Source organism: Zonotrichia leucophrys, chromosome 3 (assembly GCF_028769735.1).
Source record: "Zonotrichia leucophrys gambelii isolate GWCS_2022_RI chromosome 3, RI_Zleu_2.0, whole genome shotgun sequence".
Lineage (NCBI taxonomy): Eukaryota > Metazoa > Chordata > Aves > Passeriformes > Passerellidae > Zonotrichia > Zonotrichia leucophrys.
Window position 1 is genome coordinate 18,831,338 of NC_088172.1, and position 20,695 is coordinate 18,852,032.

General features: G+C 38.0%; 1 protein-coding gene across 1 annotated transcript in view; it reads right to left on the bottom strand.

The window, feature by feature from the left end:
- Positions 1-12,972: 12,972 nt before the first annotated feature.
- Positions 12,973-20,695, bottom strand: part of FAM83B (family with sequence similarity 83 member B) — a 44,099-nt gene continuing 36,376 nt past the window's right edge. Inside the window, exons 3-4 of the mRNA XM_064710119.1 lie at positions 17,384-17,508; positions 12,973-15,328 (exon numbers count right to left, since the gene is read on the bottom strand). Coding sequence (XP_064566189.1) covers positions 12,973-15,328; positions 17,384-17,508 — 2,481 coding nt within the window. The remainder of the gene's footprint in view (positions 15,329-17,383; positions 17,509-20,695) is intronic.

Consider the following 20,695-nt stretch of genomic DNA (forward strand, 5'->3'; position numbering starts at 1 on the left):
TAGCAGTTGTGGGCTCTAGTATTAGCTGGAAGTAATGCATACATTGCTGTTTTACAGCAAGCAGAATGCATCATTCATGCTACTTTCACTTTATGATTGGTTTGTAGTTTTTCTTCTACACAGGGAGTATGCATCATGTACATAAAAAGAAAATCCAAACAAAAAAACCTAACCAGCCAAACAAAAGAAAAACAACAACTAAAAAAACCCCAAAACTAAACACCCCCCCCAAAAATAAACAAACAAAAAAACCCCAAACAAAACCCAAAAAGGTGTTTAAAAAACTCTGTCATCAGGTTGCTCTTTTCTGTACCTGTTTTTCTGCCTACATCATCACCATACTGAAAGCAAATTAATTGCATGTTTCCTAAGTATTATTTCCTGTAAGTGATTACTAGCTAAAGTAAAACTCAAAGAACACTCTGTTCTTACTTGAAGGTCAGTAAGGAACCATCTGCAAAACCAGCTGTTTATTAATTAATGCACTTTATTCTGGGGCATTTTACTAGCTTGTCAGATCAAACAAATCAGTATTAAGTATTGACTATTTATTTAATTCTATAAGTTTTATATGTACAAAAATATCACAAGATATAATCACTTGTCATGTGAAGACTACTATCACACTGGTACATTGATACTGAACCTCAAAAACTGGGGGTGGTTTAAATGCCATTTTTGTCCTCTCTTCAGAAGCCATGTGTATACTTTTGTCAGCACTAAAGAACAGGGATATTTGAGCAGGCTGTGAACTGTGGCACTTCAGATATTTTAGCATCCTCATTATACCTGGAAAATTGACCGTATCTTGCATATTTCTCTGGAGTATCAATATGCATTGGTACTGATGCTGTGCTGGACCCATGAATGCATGGGTAGCAGTGTGAGGAGAAAAAAAGAAAATTTCTTCCAGGAAATGAGGGAAAACTGAAGGCTGGGTCCTTTACAATGATTGTGTGGTTTTGATCTGTGAAATTTTCATCAGACACCAAACAGCAGACCTGCTTGAGACTTCTCAGAAGTGCTTTCAGGAATAGCTGTTAACTCATCTGACAGGGTCAGATTCCTGCTTGTATGGTTTTGTGTCACTTTGTGTGCTTTCCAGTGGAGAAGTGAAAAATCACACCACTGGTTCTTGCTTTGGTCTTCTCAGCACTTCTCCCTGACACAACAGTCTGCTTTCACATGAAAAAAAAAAAAAACCAAACCCTAATAACTATTGATGGGAGAGAATTTTTTTTGCTCTCTCCCTTTTTGTGATATTTAGAAAGATTGTTTCAGTTTATCAAACAGCCTCCCTGCCAGTAATAGCAATCTCACTAAAGCCTGGTGTGGTCATTCATCAGCATCAGGAGAAAAAGTTTTTGGGACTGAATTTTCTAACTGCTTTATCTGACAGTGCATGAGTCAGAACAGGATACAGATCTTCTACCTCTAGGTTTGAGCTTCACACTCAAATTATATAAAAGCAATTATAGGGAGGCTGAGGAATACACACAGAGCATTTGGACAGGAGTTCATGCCCTTGCTGGGAAATGCTAAGAATGCCAGGTGAGGAATCCCCTGTGCTGTGTGCTGAGCGCCCTGCTGGGACGGGCTCTGCCCACCTCTGCTGCTCAGAGTGGGCAAACTCTGCTCTCTGCTCATGAAAATAACAGTGGGGTCTGGCTCTGGTAATCATCTGAGATTTCTGTGAAGGACTAAAGGCACAGGTGAGCATAGTGCCCTGAGTGAAGTCCTAGCCTGGGCTTCATGAGATTTTTAGTTGCCACCTTATTTTGTTTGTCACTTTGAAGCACTGCTGATTTGGCTTGCTGCTGGCAGGGAACTAAAATATGCCAATGTACATTTTGATTGCCTTAAGCAAGTGGAGGGATTAATATATCTTTCTGCCCTGTGATTCTTTTTTGCATTTAATTAAGAGATGTACAGATGTGCATACAATTTTTGTGATATAAATGCACTGACCTACATTTCCTCCCACATAAAAAGTATTTCTAAATAGTTCAAGAGCATAATGGCTCTTGTTTCTCAATAAGAGAAGAAAGCATTCCAATATTTGTGAAGGAACATGCTAAAATATGCTTAATGGTATATTTCTTGACACTTAAGGTACATAAAATTTGCAAAGTCTTGTCTGTTGGGTTTCAATAATTTTGGCAGTGATTATTGATGGAGTGAATTATTTAAAATTCAAAGGAATAAAATCTATTAATTAACTAAATACTTTTGATCTTAGGAAATGAAAAATTAAAAGGTTTTTTTTTTTTGCAAAAGACATACGATATTTCTTGCTCAAGGAAATGCAGATGAAGTAAGTGTTGTTTGAATTTAAACTGTCAACTATCAACTTCATTTATTATTAATCTCTCAAGGTAATGAGATTAGCATTTTTATAAATTATTGATCTGAAAAATAATCCAAACAAATTACTGGCTTGTTGACTGAATAAAATATTCCCTGTTAACCTGAAGATTATAGACTGTAAATTTTTATCTACTGATAAAGTAATCTCTTTTGAATTATAGACCATTGTTGAATATACTTGTCTTAAGAGCTGATCAAGCTGGAAAATAAGCTCATGTGAGAATGTGTGCATGGAATATAGATAACCCTTAAAATATTAGCTCTATAACAAGTAATACTCCTCAGGAAAAATAGATTCCCATATAGATAATGCTTTTCTCAGAGAGGTGAAAGAAGTAATATGATGAGATGAAAGCAGGGCTAAACACAAGTCTGTGAAATGTGGGTTTGAGGAGCAGTGTAAGAGGAGCAACTTGAGCCAACAGGTTTGCAGCAGAGACATAAAACCAATAGCTAGCACAGAAGTCCTGTTAGGAAAAAAGTATGAGCAAGTATGAGATGTAAATATGCCTTCTGGTTTACTCTTATTTTCATGGGGTTTTTTTTCCTCTCTGGATACATTTGTGGTGTGGGTGGGGGGATAAAAAAGGACAAAAATGCTTCAGGCAAACCTTCATTCTGCTTATAATCTCCTAAAGTTCAACACTTTATTATTTGAGAAGATTTATTGCTTGAAGTCTACACACTGTGTATGAAAAAAAAGGAAATTCAGTTTAAAAAAAAAAGCTAATTTGTGGAACATCTGTTCTTGAAATCTGCAGAGCAAAACAAGCTTTCCTTTCACAGCTGATGTCTTCCCAGCAAGTGAGAAGAATACTATTCCAGATCCATGATTTGTGATCCTATCTCTGCCCAAACATTTGCAGCATCAAAGGACGATGACACAATCTCTTGGACAATGGCGCAATCCCTTGGACAGCGGCAGTTACCTGGCTGAAAAGAGGCTGTATACAATGCATGGCTCCAGAATATTCCTCCCACCACCAAGAATTTGCAGTGCAGGGACTGTATGAGCCCGAGATGGGTGTCAATGAGGTCACTAAAACCCGGCAGGTTACTTATTTGTCAAGTAACCAGTGACAGATGCTGTACTCCTAAAGGCTTTTTACGTAGCATGAGAAAAAAATCTGCTGCCAAACAGGCTTCTGATCTTCCCAGAACTTTTTCCTCCAGTTTTTTCAGTTTTCCCTCAAACCCTTGTTCTCATCAGGGAAGGAAGAACAGAGGATATGAATCTTGATACATGCATGACATCTTTAAGGAACTTCTCTAGCTAACTGTGAGAATAAATATATGGTAACCACCTGCTTCCCTATGGCCTGCGTTGATTGCTGTAATGTTTTTGGTTAGGGAAACAAACACGAGGAGTTTCTGAGAACATTTTGACTCCAAGGCCTGTCTGTCCCATTGATTTATCCACTTACAGGCTGAGTCCTCTGCATCACTCTGGTGTAGGCATAAAAGGGCTTGAACAAACTTAAGAGCCACATGCCTGTCCCACCTTAGAAACACAAAGATATTTTTGTTTTGATGAGCAAGTTGAACAGAACAATTGTGAAGACCATGGCTAACTGTTTTGAAACTGGCCACTGCACACAGAGTAATGGTTAATTTTTTTTCTCTGTTTAAGGGTTGTCTACTTACTGACATCTATCACAATATAGTGCCCCAAGTCCTACTAGTCACTACTTCAAGATAAAAATAGCTGGGTATCACAAATATAGCGTGAAAGTTTGTAGTTTTTGAGATACATAGGGAAGGGCCATTTAGTATATACAAAGATCTGCAATTTTACAGGCACTTAATAGAATCACAGAATCAGTTAGGTTGGAAAAGACCTCTGAGGTCAATTGAGTCCAGTCTATGGATACAGACTTTACCAAGATTTTAGTTTTTTAGCAAGATTTTAGGAATGTGCTTGTGCTAAACAAGACCCAATTTGCACAGCTGGAAATGGACTCTCCAAGTCGCCATATTATTGGTAAATTTAAGGCAGTGGGGCCAAATGGAAGTAAAACAAGGAGCAGCCACAGCTACTCTGGCATGCAGCAGTAAAGTTTGGGATTCCCATATGCCAAAAGGGGATGACAGCTCTTACTCAGCTACGAGGAATTATTGGATAATAAAGTAATTCTGCCAAAACTCTAAATATTCTTGTTTTCAAAATTTTTTTGAGAAAAAAAGTTTTCTCACATTTTGACTTTCAATAATAACTGCCATGCAAGTACTTTCCTGCCAGACATCCCCAACTCATACATTCATTGGTCTTGTCCTCATTAGGATATATGCATACCTTCCTTCTCAATTCAATTGGTATGTCCCAAAAATGAAAAAGGTTTTGGTTTTTATATATTTACTTAGTGATCACACATTTCAGAATGATGCACACAGAGTTGCTGGCAGGGTACATTTGTCCTAAGTAAGGAAAACACAAAGTAAAGGAGAGGAGGCAGTAATTATTATAATGACATTTGTGTGTGGGAACTGGGAAGAGACTTGAACTCAGTCTTTTCCCAGTTCCCACACACAAAAGTGGAAATGAAACATGATGAGTTTTACTTAAATTACAATGTAAGAAGTTCCTGCACAAGCAGGAGGCTCAGTATTATGCATACAGGTGTGTGCATGGGTGCCTGCAGACACCATGCCACAACGCCAACCATCCAAGTCCCCATATGTGGTAAATCACGTGTTCTATAACCTTTTACAACTGAAAAAGCACAAACTTCCTCTCTTTCTCTTAATTTCCTTCCTTCATTAAGTCTAAATATAGACCATAAGCTGCTCAGAAAGACTACTATGTTTTCTACTGTTTTTTTACAGGTATTGAGCAAATATTAAGGATTCAAAATCAATTTCTCATGAGCCATCACATGGTACAACTCATGCATGGAGTTGTCAGAAGTTAATTCTCACAAGCCATGTGATGGGAATTATTTTTCCAGTAGCAAGTATGATGCAAGACATAGTCAAGCAGATTGTCTGAAGGATGTTTTATTTAAATAGGGAAGAGGAAATTAAGTTGGAGATAGGAGGGAAAAGAAAACACTATAGAACCTGACATTACTAGCAAGGCAGAATTAACAGAAAGGCAAACAAACCCAAAATATTACAGCAAGGAAGTAATAGAAGGCTCTGAAAGTAAACATGGGATGCTAACTGTGGACCTTACCCCCTTACATTTTTGATCCCACTTACTTTCATTATTATTATACCAATATTTTATTCCAGCTACTTTATTTTAGTGACGTTGGCTTTGGTCCTTTCTCTGTGGTTTCTGGGAGCTCTTGGTCCCATAGAAGGTGCAACAGTTCTGAAAACAGTGATGCTACCACTAAATAGCTTTGAAATCTCATTTTTTTAACATTTCACTCAACATTTCTAATGTCTGCATTTTTTTGAAGATGTTTGAACTTTTGAAATGAGAATTGTTAATAACAGTATGAGTCGGTGAAAAAACAAACACAGAAATGAGCTGAGCTTTAAAAGAACATTTTATTTGGTAAAAAATAAAGGTAATAAATTATTTCAAAGCAATTTTTGGTTTGTATTTGTACATACACAGGATACCCATAAAATAGCTGCTATGTAATCCAGGAGTTCCATCTTAGGATAAAAGGATTTACATATCAAGTTGTTTTAAAAGAAACCAGCACAGTTCTTTACACCTGTCAGTATTGAAACCAACTTGATGGAATTCCTTTCCCATGTTCCTCACCCCCCCAAAATCACACAGGAAAATCCATTCTGGGTCTTGTGTATTTTTAGCATCCCTCATCCTTCTTTTGCACTAGATTAGTAGATTACTAGATTAGTATCTCAGCTTTTTTTATTTAAAGAGCAACTGATTATTATGTTTCCTGCCATGTTGGTGCACTAGCTTTCATTTTCAACTGGTAAAATGTTCAACTGGTAAAACATTATGAATATTCACTTGCGATTTCATCTTCTGATTTTACTTGTTTCCTTTGCTGTGTGTGAAGATACCTGCAAATTCTTTTTAGTTTTGTCTCTTTGTTTTTTTAGTAATCCAAATTCCCATCCATATCCTCTTCTCATGGATCATCACAGATCCACATACTTTGCTTTAAAGAAGATTGATCTAAACTCTGAAATCAGAATATTTTCACACCAGAACATGTGACATTTGAAAGACATATATTAGACATGAAGTCTAAATGTGGTGCTGCCATGGGTCAAAATCAGACACGACTCAAATAAAACAATGGAAGTACCTAGTCAACAATTACCCACAATACATCAGGTAGGATTGCACTGAGAACTTTTAACACCAAAATCCAACAAAACACGTGTGCATGGTATGCTTTATCCTGGGATGGCCTAGTTTAAAAATCTGAGCATGTTTTTAATGCCTCATTGGAATAGTTATTCAGAGTAATATTCAAGAGCTTGGGAAGCTGCAGACCATCAGTCTGAATTTTGAGCAGGTTGATTGCTAAATGAGGCAAGAACAGACATACAATAGACGTGTAGGAGTCCAGTGTTTGAATGCTAATTGATTAGTTGCATTCACTTCTCAAACACAATAAAATATTGTCACTGGTGCTCAGTCTTTCAAATATTTCCACTTCAACTGGCATCAATTCCATGTGTTCTGGAGAGAAAAGAAGCATTTTTTCCCCAGCTGTATTTATATATGGAAGTAACATTTTCAAAATAAGCACGTATCATGGCCCACACTTCATAAATGATTGGTTTTCCCTCCAACTATCATCTTTTGCACTTAACCATTGAATTTTTAGATATTTCAACACATATGGTGAAAGAAAGATGCATAGCCATGACAGAAGCTTCTTCTGAAGGGATGCCAAGTAATTTTTGGCAAACCAGATTCTCCTCCAGAAAAACACAGAGATATTTTGTAAAAATCTACAAAGACATACATGAAAAAAAAAATTATGTCTTTTGGAAAAATGGACAGGCAACTCAGCACAACCACAAGGATATTGTGAGGCTTTGCAGGGAGAAAATTAGAGGGGCCAAAGCCCATCTGGAACTTAACCTGGCCACCGCCAGAAAAGACAAAAAAGATAAAAAAGCCTTGTATAATCACATCAGCAACATGAATGTTGAGGAGAATCTCTGTCCTCTCTTGGATGGGGGTAGGGGGGCAGGGAAACAGTCACAATGGATGAAGAAAACACTGAGGTACTTAATGCCTTCTTCGCCTCTTCACTAGTAAGACCAGTTGTTCTCTGGGTACCAGCTCCCTGAGTTGGAAGACAGGGATGAGGAGGAGGATGAAACCCTAAAGTCCACAGGGAAATGGTGTGATACCTGATGCACCACTTAAACACACACATCCATGGCGCTGGATTGCATCTACCCAAGGGTACTGAGGGACCTGGCAGAAGTGCTCACCGAGCCCCTTTCATTTACCAGCAGTCCTGTTTAACTGGAAAGATCCCAGGTGACTGGAAGCTGGCAAATGCGATGTCAATCTACAAGGACCAGGGGAGGATGCAGGAAACTACAGGCCTGCCCACTCTGATCTGGGTGCCAGGGATACCATTTCCCACCGCATTCCCCTGGAGAATGCGGATGCTGATGGCTTGGATGGGTGCACTGACCACTGGGTACAAAACTGGTTGTATGGTCTGGTGGTGGATGGATTCCATTCCCACTGGCAGCCAGCACAATGGTGTTCCCAAGGGCTCAGCACAGGGGCCAGTCCTGCTTAGCACCTTTACTGATGATTTGTGTGAGGAGATCACATGGCTCCTCAGTCAGTTTGCAGATGACACCAAGCTAACTGGGAGTGTTGAGCTGCTGCAGGGTAGGAAGGCTCTGCAGAGGGATCTGGACAGGCTGGATCAGCAACAGCGTGGCCAACAAGACCAGGACAATGATTGTTCCCTGTGCTTGGCACTGGTGAGGCCACACTTTGAACAGTGTGTCCAGTTCTGGGCCCCTCACTACAAGAAGGACATTGAGGGGCTGGAGTGTGTCCAGAGAAGGGCAACAGAGCCCAAAGGGTCTGCAGCACAACTTTATGACTTAATTAGTCAACATCACAAAAGCAAACTCAGAACTACCAGCTTTGCTTAACAGCAAAAGAGCCCTGTTCTGAGCTCTCCAAGAGCAAATGTTTTCTTCCATCCTGTTTAGAAGTACAGGAAAGCATTCTCAGAACATGCAACATGTTTAGCATCATGTGAAATGTGACAATTGTAGACGTAACTGTAACTCTTAGAGCTGAAAATTGTGAAAGATTTCAGACCCCGAGTAAAGGTACCCAGACATCTATCTGTAAGCACCTCTCTGAAATAAAGAATGAAATGGCAAGACAGTCTTTTGAGCAATGCAGTCTCCTCTCTTGTCACTGGGGTGCTAATGGAATACTTACTTGTGCAAGTGAAGGCAAAATTGGAGGAACATGCTTCAATTACCCATGAACTACTGCACCTTTATGTTGCTCTAACTCTCCTGACTTAAATGAAAACAAACTAAAAAACCCAAGTACTGTACTGTGCAATACAACACTGATATGGGGAATAAATTACACTAAGTACCATGGTAACCCTACTGATCTCTCTGCGTTACACAGTGGCAAAGCTACTTGTTGATTGTACAGCTTACCCACATAATGCTACGAATGAAAAAAAATATGTATTAATCATACAGTTTGGTAGAGTCAATTTAAATTTTATTTTTACATTGTCCTGCAACAAATTTTAGTATTTTTTATGATGTCTTCTAAACCACAACATGTTTTAATACATTTCAGAAAGCTGAAACATGATCAAACAGTTGTTGTCTTTGAATAGTAATTTTTCACCTATGCACAAACATCTAGTGCCTGATAAGCTTTTTGTTTTTCTCAAGGTTTGACACAAATACTACTATCCTCACGTATTAAGACAGCCGGCAACTCACTCTTTCTTGATTTATAATCTTTCTTCACATCTAGTTCGTGTTTGTTAGCATGAATAAAGAGGGCAGTGCAAGGTTATTAATAAGAGAACAACCAACAATTCTGCAGTCTGAGAGGCAGCAAAAGCTGTTTATTACGAGGCTGAAGAAATGAAGCAATTTATTCACTGTGTATTATGACTGTATGCAGGGGTAGTTTATTTATGACACAAATGGAAGTAGCACTGTATGAGGAGCCTGCATGTCCCAGCTGCACTGCCCTCTGCTCCCAGCAGTGCTCCTGGGGGAGCTCAGCACCCTCAGCACTGCCTAACTCTGCCCAGCTTTCACAGAGACGTGTGACAGCGCTAATGGAGTTTTATTTAATGCGGGAATGACGTGACATTTCTTATGGATTTCACAACTCCCAAGCCATGTGGCCAAATGACCCTCATGCATGGCAGCAGCTATTACTTCACAGCCTTACAAAACTGGGAGTGCACTTGCGTGTGTGCGGGTTGTAAAACTTGTAACATGCAATGCACATTTAGGACACTCTGAATGAACTGCATCTCTTTGGAAAGGCAGAAATATCAAGACAAGCTTTGGGAAAAAAGATGTTCAAAAATACAAATTCCAACTTTTCCCTCCAGAAAACTGCACATCATTTTTCTCTGCTGATATATGGATTTTTTTGCCACCTACATTTTCCTTTTTATTTTATGGGCAACTGGGTTCCCATGGAGACATGAGGCAATCACATCAGACATCAGTACATCACACAGTACTGGGTGAGCATTTTCCCACTAACACAGGTTCTGGAGGGAACAAATGAACACTTGGTCCTTGCAGTATCTGTGGACCTCCCCAGTGTGCCTCCCAACCTTCAAAGCTGTAGCTGCAGGCAGGGCATTAAGCTGCTCTTCCCATGGCATCAAGCAGAGCCTTATCCTCCCCAAGCAGCACTGGGTCTTGTTACATTCCTGAAATAGTGATGTCAGTACATTAAGAGTCTGATCCTACTTCCCCTGAGGTCCATGGAATTCATTTTCATTAACCTCGGATCAAGCCTGAGCACAGACCATTCCTATGTGGGAATTCTGAGAAGAGAGCTGAAAATGAAAAAAAAAATGCTAGTTCTACAAAGATTTTTTTTTGCACTATCAAGTCTATGAGCAGGCTCTTCACTGAAGGATCTTAATCTTCTCTGCAGGTAAAGAACAGCAGTATATATATCTGCAAACACAGGTGACTTGGTAAATTAAAATATCTGCCTTATGAAGACTCTTTAATGAGCAATGTACTTTGAAAAACACAGTAAATATTTCCAAATTCCATGAGTACAGACTTCCCAAAGCTTAATCAATATGGACAGCACTTGTTTTTCTAAACTTGCCCCAAGATCCTTGTTCCGCCTCTTTCATTTCCTTCCCAAATATGGTTCTGCCTACAAGCATTTGTCAGAGATCGCTAGAGTACAAAGGAAAACTAAAGATCTTCCCAAAACTAACCTCACCATTTTTAGCACCAACTGCACTTCAATTCAGGTATTAACCTGGGCAAATGTCCAACTGGCTAAAAATTCTTAAGTGTTTTAGAAAGTACAGTATGGCATTGCTGGTGTCTGCCCAGCTGTGGAAGTACATTGTGCCCACGCTGAAAACATGCCTTGAGAACTAAGACACTCTTTATCTTGGGTCTGAACATGTTGCCTCTGTTGGGACAGAATATTTAAATATAAATATTTCTTTGGGAAAAATACTAACTATGGCATTTCATCAAGGAATGAACAAAGCGCTCACCAAGAAATCTATAAAATCTTTTGTGATCACAAGCAATGCAGGGACCTAAACTTTCAGCAGAGGATTGAGATGCAAGTCTTTGTCAGTCATATAAATAATTAGCATCCCCACAATGAAACAGTTACTGCTATGATGTATGAGCCCTAATAAATGTGCCTAAGAGCTTGAATAAAAAGCTGACACTGCTTCATTGAAATCACTGACAGTAACTATGGTGACTTCATGGGAACCCAAGCAGGTTCTCAGTGGGAAGTAGGCTTCCATTTAAAATCTATTCCCATGGCCACAGGTAGATAAGACAAATTGACTTCATCTAACTGGTGCATTTTTGCCTTTTTGGTATTTCTTTCTAAAGAATGATGCCAAGACCTTTATGGTGGGCTCCTCCATAGAACACTGTGGGACCTTTCAGATCTGAGACTGAAGTTTTCTCCTAAAACTCTTTCCTGAAACACAAAGATCTGTATAAGAATTCTAAGCTTTCAGTGGTGACATTTCAAAAAAATTTGAATGTTAAACAAAACTGTCACAGAATATCTTACAGCTAAATGGTTATGGAGTCCTTCTAAGACACGAACTTCACACCCAGGACAGGATAAGCCAGCTGAATGCTCTGGCTGTGCACTGCAGATGAGAAGTGAATGCCATGCTGCTGCCCAAAAACATCACCGCACCTCTGTTTTTGTGAGCAATAACCTGTAGTCAGCTATTATTGAGAAATTTTTTATGATACAGAGGCTCAGATAAACCAAATGTCCCTTAGACTGCAGTTAGGTGCCCCAATCCCTTCACTGAAGTTTAACACTTTCTACTATCACCCTTCACTGGTACTTTCTTTGTCTTAGGAAAGGTGCCCTATCATTTGATTGTTGATTTTTACAAATCTCATTTTTAGCTGCCTAATTCCTTGCAAGCTTGTAATAGTCACCCTGACATAAGGCCATTAAAGCCATAAAATACCTGCCCACACTCAAAGATCACAGTTGCAAAAATATCTGCCAACACTTTAAAGAGACTGTTGCATGTGAAACTCAAAAACTTACCTGAGAAAAGGAAGTCCACAGAATTTTTTTTAAACACCAAATAGAAAAATGTAATAAAAAAGCTTTTTTAGTGAAGATATTACAGAATACTGGCATGCTGTACAAATGTGGTTAACACACTGAAATTTAAACTAGTTGTAGGTTATGTTCAAGGCACCTTTTCTAGAAATAGTTTTTTTTAATGTTCATTCTACATTCACACTAGTTTAACCATGTAAACAAGTCTGTGAAAACTCAAATTAAGGTCACTTTCAAATCTGTATGCCAAATACTTCAGAAAAATATCATATTACACAGAAAATTCAATAAAGTAAGACAGATCCATCTACTGCCCAAACAGTTCAATAGATGCTAGGAGGTAAATTATTAACAAGATGAAACCTAAAAGAGGTTTCCAAAAATTAAAGATAAGTAACATGCAATGCATTAACATTTGTGTTTATCATTTGAAAGTGTACATAAATGCTGAAAAAATACAATTTACTATTCCTAGTGCTATCCTATTTTTGACGGGCAAATCTTTGGAGACAATATTATCTGGAGTTTAAAAACATCCCCCATCTTTTTTACCCCACGTTCATTAATCTTAAAATATACTAGAATGTATTTTCTTCACCAGGAAAATGTATAAAATTAATCTTACAATATCAACACTATAAACAACTTCCTTGAAACATCTTCTGGACAGAGAATTTCTGTGAAGATTGAAGTATAACAATTCTAGAATGATTATTTTTAAAAATATGTACATTCGTTCCAATGTCCTAGACCCAAGAAGAAATCCAAGTAAACTCTACAAAAGTTAGCCACAAGTCTTTGTCCAGTTAAGATTATGTCCAGCTTTGCCAGTCTTGCTGTATTACAGTATAATCAACAAAATTACAGCATTACTTGTTTTTGTGTAGGAAGTTCCCAAACTTTTGCATAAATCCTCTCAGCTTGTTTTCATTAGGCTGCAATGGGTGGTAAGCAGCTGAGTTGTAGCTGACCATGTGATTACTCCTGCCGTAATTATTCCCTAAGGTCTTGGTTTTGATATCTGAGAGCTGTGCACTGCTGTTGGCTGCAATTCCTGCAGGTTGGCTGGCATTTTCCATCTTACAGAATGGCTCAAAGCGACTGTAAACACGTCTTTCACTCAAACGAGACCTCAGCTCTTCTTGGTGCTTTGAGCCCGTCAGCTGAGGTGCCACTGAACTTGCTCTTTGGAGAGCAGAAACAGGAGCGCTTTCGGAAGTAGCATTTGTGGAGATCTCCTTTGCATCCTGATACTGAATCTGTTCTGTATTAAATCTTGGAGTAGATGGATCTCCTGCAGTTTCTATGAATTTACTTTCAAGGGGGCACAAGAGGGGACACTTTTTATTGCTCTCATCAGATGGAGGTTTTGGAGATTTCGGTGACTTCGGAGACTTTGGAGACTTTGTTGGACTCCCGGTGACATCTTCTTTACTTCTGTTCAAACTACCTTGAGAATTTGATGATGAATTTCTTTTTCTCCTTGGGGAAGAATCTGTCTTATTTTCAGAAATCTTTGGTTTTTGATTCTCATCTTCAGAAACCAATGTGTCAGAACTACTACACATTCTGTAAAAGGCAGGACCTTTGTTTCTTGACAAGTTTTCCTTCTTGTCTGGTGTGAGATTAAGAAGCGACCGCAGTTTCTGGGATCCTTTCTTCAGAAAACTTGGGGAATTCTTACTTTCTTTCTTCGATGTGCAATCCTTACTGGACTCCTCCGTGCTAGCTTCAGTGAGAGCTGCCATGGAGATTGCCTTGCTAGCAGTCGGGCCCTTCAGCTCTCCTTTCAGGTCCTTTTCCTCCTGTGGCGAGTGATTGGTTACACTGTGCAAACTTTTAGCACTCTTCAACACGTCTTCTGGAAGTTTTGGACTAACTGGCTGCTTAAGTCTATGTCTAGTCAATGTGCTGTAAACATAATTGGATGCATGTTTGTTGGTACCAGGATCCAATATGGACTTGGAATTAAACATGGGAAAACTTCTCCTTTTGAGCATATTTTCATTTTGAAGGTTCTTCAAATTTTCTGCATGTTTATCTGTACACAGCGTTGTGTACAAATACAGTGATGAGTCTCCAGCGGCATTTGAATTTACCCTAGGTTTTGTGTCATCTGCAATCTGACTTCTGTGGCCTGTTGGTGCATCTGACTTAAGAGGTGAGTTTGTGCTAAGCTCCTCTGAATTATTATCCGCTCCATTTTCCACACTCGGAGCGTGGTTAGATGTCCCTTTGGGTGTTGCACTTCCCTCTGACCCAATTATAGTTGAATTTGAAGAACTTGCACAGCTGCTTACTTCCTGCTGCTCAGGTAAAGTTGGCTGAAACACCAACGATGACCGCAAGCGAGAATGAGAGTACAGCGCATGAGCTTTAATATTTTCACCTGTGTCATAGCTATCATATCTGTCACCCAAGGCTGACCCATTTGACTCTACTGGACAATCTGACTGGTCATTCAAGTAGGACTTTATTCGCCAGTTACGTAGGAATGATTTTGTCGTGTGCTCAAGGGTTGGCATCCTCTGCTGCAGATGGCGGATATGATTGTCCGTCCCATTAAAAGACCTCCGTACAATTGAATTTCTCTCTGCAAGGTTTACCTTTGGTCGTGAGAACTGATCAGCAAAACTCTGCTGGGGAATATTGTAGTTATTTGCATATCCTCCTCGTAATGATGACACAATACTAAGGCTATCAGATGGCATTTTCCAAGTGTTTGGTAGATTGTTTGCTCTGTTAATAGCTCTGTTGAGCAAAAGGTAAGGTGTCCTTTCTGGCTTCTCTCCAGCATAACTATGTCTCTTCCAGTGCTCATTTTTTTCACTAGGTTGATACTGCTGTATTGGATTTTGAACATTAAAAGCTGGATTAAATGGCTGCTTATTATAGGCTTGATTTCTCAAGCTGTATTTATCTGTTTCATTTACTGCATACCTTCCACGAGCTTTCCAAACAGGATCTACCTTGAAAACATTGTCTGGCCTACCAAAAAGGTTTCTTTGGCTGGAAACTGAAGCCAAGGAAGACACTGAATGTTGGTATGTGTCATTATCCCACAGAGTCTTGCGACTGTTCACGCGCACTAATTCTGGGGCAAACGAGCTGGGAACGGAAGAACGGGCATACAGCGTCCTGAACTCTTCATCAAAGGATTCAACAAGCTGTCCTGTGATAACTTGAACCATGCTGAGGTTGGTTTTTTCAAATGACCACATGAAGCTGAAAGAAGAACAAATGACCATTAGATACAGTTCTTTGGAGCTGAAGTATTATACCAGTCTTGAGAAGAAAGCCTTTACAGAAACCTTGGGTTTGTAAAAGTACCTTCTAAATAAATAAGTTGAGGGCATGATTCATGTAATTTGGACTCAGAAGTCTAATCAAACATCAGACAAATTCAGATGGAGTTTTTCCACTGATTTCAGTGAGAGCAGGAATGAGTCTATAACTACCCTTATAATTGCCCTTATAAGAAGTATTCTAAAAAAGGATTGACAAATGTAGAACAGTAAAGTACAAATACCTAATGGAAAAAAATCACTTCTACAAAGTCTATGGCAGGACTAACCTGTACCCACTGTATTACCTCTTCTGTCAGACAATGTTACTGTGTGATTATGTTGTGAAAAAACTACATTTAAAATAACAAGCAGGAGTGCTTCAGCAATTTTGAAAGTACTTAATTCTAAACACTTTCAAAAAGATCCATCTCAGAATTTGAAAAAAGTTTACATTTTCTAATATGCATATTGCATTGGAGATGAAAATTTCTTTTAATTGCAATGATAATGCTTTGATAATGATTTTTTCTCTTTTGTGCTGTAAAAGACTGAACACATTCTCAAAGCTAAGTAGCTGCAATTAACTTACAGCTACTAAATGAGATAAAACAAATTAACATGTACATTAAGGATGCTGCAACAAGACTAATATCATGAGGCAAAAAACATGCAATTTCTAGGTTACAACAAAAATTGTTTTGAAATCCTATTTTTCATGAAAAAAGGAAAAAAAATAAAGAATTTATTTATTTGCATTTTTCTTTTAGATGTTAGAAAATGGGTTAGTTTTGTACAAAAAATAGCTTACTGATTTTTTTTTATGTTTTTGTATTTTTCAGGAAGTTATAGTGTATCAAGATTAAATCAGATCATGCTGCCTAAGTTCTTCTATTAATTGTCACAATTAAGAATAACATATAATATTGGAAAAAACCCCTGAAATTTAAATTGAGTTCAATGACAGAGTTCAGAAAGACTTGTTTTTCCTGTTACAAATCACTAGACTCTTTTACCAAGAAGGCCTAATTTTTACAGAAATTGATGATTCCAGCCTCTGTGGTGCAAGGTGTTCAAGCAGTGCTGTTTTTTCAAACTGGAATGAGAAAACCTATCCCATTCTCACAGACTATGAAGTGTCTCCTCACACAGTGGTGGGGAGATGTCAAAGCATGCAGGCTGTCCCTGCAGTCTCTTACCCTGAGTCATTTATGAACTTGTCACTTACCTCACTACCATTTATACATGTCAGTCTGAGTTTGGGGCTGGCTGAGTCTTAGAGGAAATGAAAGGTGAGGTTTTCAAAAGCTTACAGTGGTGGAAATCTGTGAAAGGCAATGGCTGTGGATTTGGTACCCAGGCACTATGCTGGCAGAAACGAACTTACTTGGGCAAAGGAGAAAAGTGTAGCATGAAAAGAAGGAAAATATTTAATAATGTGTGAGTTAAGACTGTCTCTGCTTTAACTTAGGTTTTTTCCAGCTCTGCAAGGCTGTTAGGTTCTTCCAGCCTGTTTTCCTCACATACACTGAAAATACAAAGGAAACCAGAATACAGAAACTTAGCCAAACACAGAAAAAGACATAGGCAAATTTGAATTTGACTATCATATACTAGAGAGCCACAGAATCAGTCTCTAATGTTAGCTTTAGAAGATTCCTCTTATGAAAAAATTTTGACACTTCTCTGGACTGAATGTTAAACAAGAATAATTCAGAAAACATAAAGACAAATCAGGATTTTTTTCTTTTTACGACTCTTCAGCTGTAGCAAAACCCATATCCTTTATTTCTTATTTGTGAAAAATGAGCAGAGGATCTCTTAGGCTAGTTAGCAATCACTATCTATGAAATCTTGCTAAATTACAGAAAACATAATCAAATTTACTCATGTGAGTCCCTAGAAGAATTTTCACAAATACAAAACCCCAACACTTGCTATAGCAGCAGCACTGAGATAACAGGCTTGCTACAGACACTTCAGTGATTGATCTTACCTGTAAGAACCATATATGACCTTCTTACAGTCAACAAGAATAAATTTTTGTTCCATTTTTCCATGGAATTTTGCTCCTGTTTTAGAATAGTAATCTTGTCCTTTCACAGTCCGCACCCTCATATTCTGAAAAAAACAATCAAAACAATTGATTTCATTTACTGTAGTCCGTGTTTAACATTCAGAGGGCTAAAATTCAGAGGAGCAGTAGGAGAAAAGTTAAATTATTACATATTAAAAAATTATGCAGGGAATGAAATGCTGATCAAGCTTATCACCTAGGGACCAAAATGGCTGATTACTGCTTTGGCTTCAAGACTGATGAGATTCCCCAGGCCTCAGAAAATGAAATTCTGCTTTTCCATAGCGACAACTTCAGAAAAGAGGTTCTGGCAGAAAGCACCTTCAACAAGGGGAAAGAGGTTTTGTACTGCAAAAAAAATTATTTCCATCAGCTGATGCACATGTTTATATGATTTCCAAGTACCTCAGCTAATCATAGAGAACACTGAAAAGAGCCAAGATCACTTTTATTTTAATTGAACAAGGCTGTTGTGTCTACAAATACCTATACCCTACTCTGAGTTCATCCAGTGAATGATACCACCTGGTGCTAGAATCCCTTGCAGATTTACCACCAATAAAATTTATCTATCAGCTTTGCACCATGAGATCAATCCCATTTTTAAATTCAGAGACACTAACACAACGTGCATAGGTAGCACAAACTCAATGCAGCAGCTGATTTTGAATTCTATTAAGCTTTATGCTTTATTCATGCAAACTCAGTAAATGGCACTTGGGAAATTTTCCACACTGGATCTCAAAGATGTGGTGAATTTTTATCCCAGACTACTGATGAAACTGATTCAGCTAAGTCAGCATCTTGTAATTTTTCTCTCTCTTGGGTTTTTATGCTCATAGAAATAGAAAATTTGAAAGAAATTGTTACTATACCTCATGGACTGTACTAATAAAAATTTTCCAGAAGTTCTTATGGGGATGTAGAAAAAAGACACATTTAACAGAAATTGTTACACAAAAGGTGCTTACCTGTCTAAAATTTATATTCAATGCAAACCAACCTACAAGCATCTACTTCATGTAAATATGAGACAAAATGCTTCACAAGAGATAAAAGCAGCTTGGAAGATAACTGTGAATGATCACAATATTTACTGTAGTTTCTCGCCTTGGAATAGTTTTTCTAGCAACCCTAAGCTTTCCAGGGGAAATAAAATCCATAATTTAGCAATAAAAACCAAGAATGTACATGATTACTACATACTCTGTACATATGGAAATGGTGGCACGTAAGACCTGCGAGTAGACAGGAATGTCACACTTCACCAGGACTGCCACAAGGGCAGGCTGCAGATCACAGCAGATGTGCTCTCTAAAGGTCAGCTATAGGTGGAAGGGTTGCTCATGAAGCACATGGAAAAGACTGTGTACATGGTAATTCCAGCAAAATCAGGAGGATTAAATAAATGGATAGGATAGGATAGGATAGGATAGGATAGGATAGGATAGGATAGGATAGGATAGGATAGGATAGGACAGGACTATTTCGGATGGAAAGGAGGTACAATGATCATCTACTCCAACTACCTGACAAATTCTGGACTGACCAAAAGTTAAAGCAACTTATTCTTTTGTCCAAATGCCTCTCAAGCACTGATGGGCTTGGGGCATCGATCACTACCCTAGGAAGCCTGTTCCACTGTATAACAATTCCCTTGGTGCTTCCTGATGTCCATTCTAAACCTCCTGTGGTGGGCTGCACCGTTCCCATACATCACTGGATACCAGGGGGCAGAGACCAGCATCTCTTCCTTCACTTCCCATCCTCAGGAAGCTGTAGAGATGTTCAAACTTACAAATTCATTTAAAATTCCAGTCTATAAAGTGTGACTGAGTTTGCAATACAGTGACATAAGCCTTCATTATCTATGGGAGGACTTCTACATTTGCCTAAAACATATGAAGTTCTGGAAGATAGAGGCTGTAGGAGTTTTAAAGATAGCATCTACTACAATCCAATTATCTTTCCAAACAGAAGATTCAAAAATTTGGATAAAATATCCATGATATGAAAGCACATTTCCAAATAACACATGCTTTCTAAATCACTGTATATTTCAGTGTTGGTTTCTTGAAACTTTAATCAAATGAAAAATCCAACCACAGAAGCAAGAGTTACACTTAAAAGCTGCTGAGTTGGAAAATTAGGGTTTAACTCAAGTTATCAAAGTTGTTTAAACTTCATTCACTGTTAGGAGAGTTTTTGCTTTGCATTTTTGTCAAGCTTTGAAAAAGCTCAACTCCATTAAAATGTACTCAATTCAGCTCAGTTAGAATGTACAAAGACAGCATTTAAGAATTACTTTTTTTCGTGAGCTATATGTCTAGCAAATGTAAAACATAAAGTTTATCTCTTAAATAGATAAACACAAGAAGTATTATCTAGAAATGCTGTAATATTTTAAAAGGAAAAAAATTTAAAAGCAAAAATACAGGTGAATACTTAGGTCTATTTTCAGAAATAGCTACAAAAGAATTAATAACAACCCAATTTGCATTACTGAATGCCAGGTTAACATAAATTTGCATCTCTAACTGCTAATCACTTCTGCCAACCTAATGTTCTGTCTTTTAAGTTTTCTGCATTCCAATTAGAAGTTTTCTTCTTGACAAAAATCAGTTTTTGTGCTTTTCCAAAGTGATCTTGTTGACCTTTGAACAAGCCCACTGAAGAAAATAATTTCTTCACCAGCAGCTATTCAAGCTTCAACTAATTATGTTAAAAGCTTTTATTTGAAAGATAAATACTACAGAAATAGTAATTCCTGAAAAAGAAGAAAATACTGAAATTTACCCATTCTGAAGATAACCATAATAGTAACTCTTTACTTTAATAGAATCCTGTGAATTAGTAATGAAATTTGCATTTACTTTAATGACTGTTTTACCCAGTTCTATATACCACATAATTATATGTGTATTTCAGACATATTTAATTATATTTAATCATATTTATGTCATTATAATTTGAAAAAGGTAACTTGAGAACAGCTTATACATTTTCAAGTACTCATACAAGTAATACTGGCCTAAAGACATGCCAGTTGAACACATTAAATGTTACTTAGATAATGTCTGATCAGTATTGGACAGGATATAATTTGGGAATCAATGCTGGAGGCACAACCAAGTCTAATGGCTTGCAAATTACCATACTACACAAAAAAAAAGCTTTGCCTTAGGTACACATAAGTTGATATAGGCATATGTAAAAAAGGAATAGAATTGT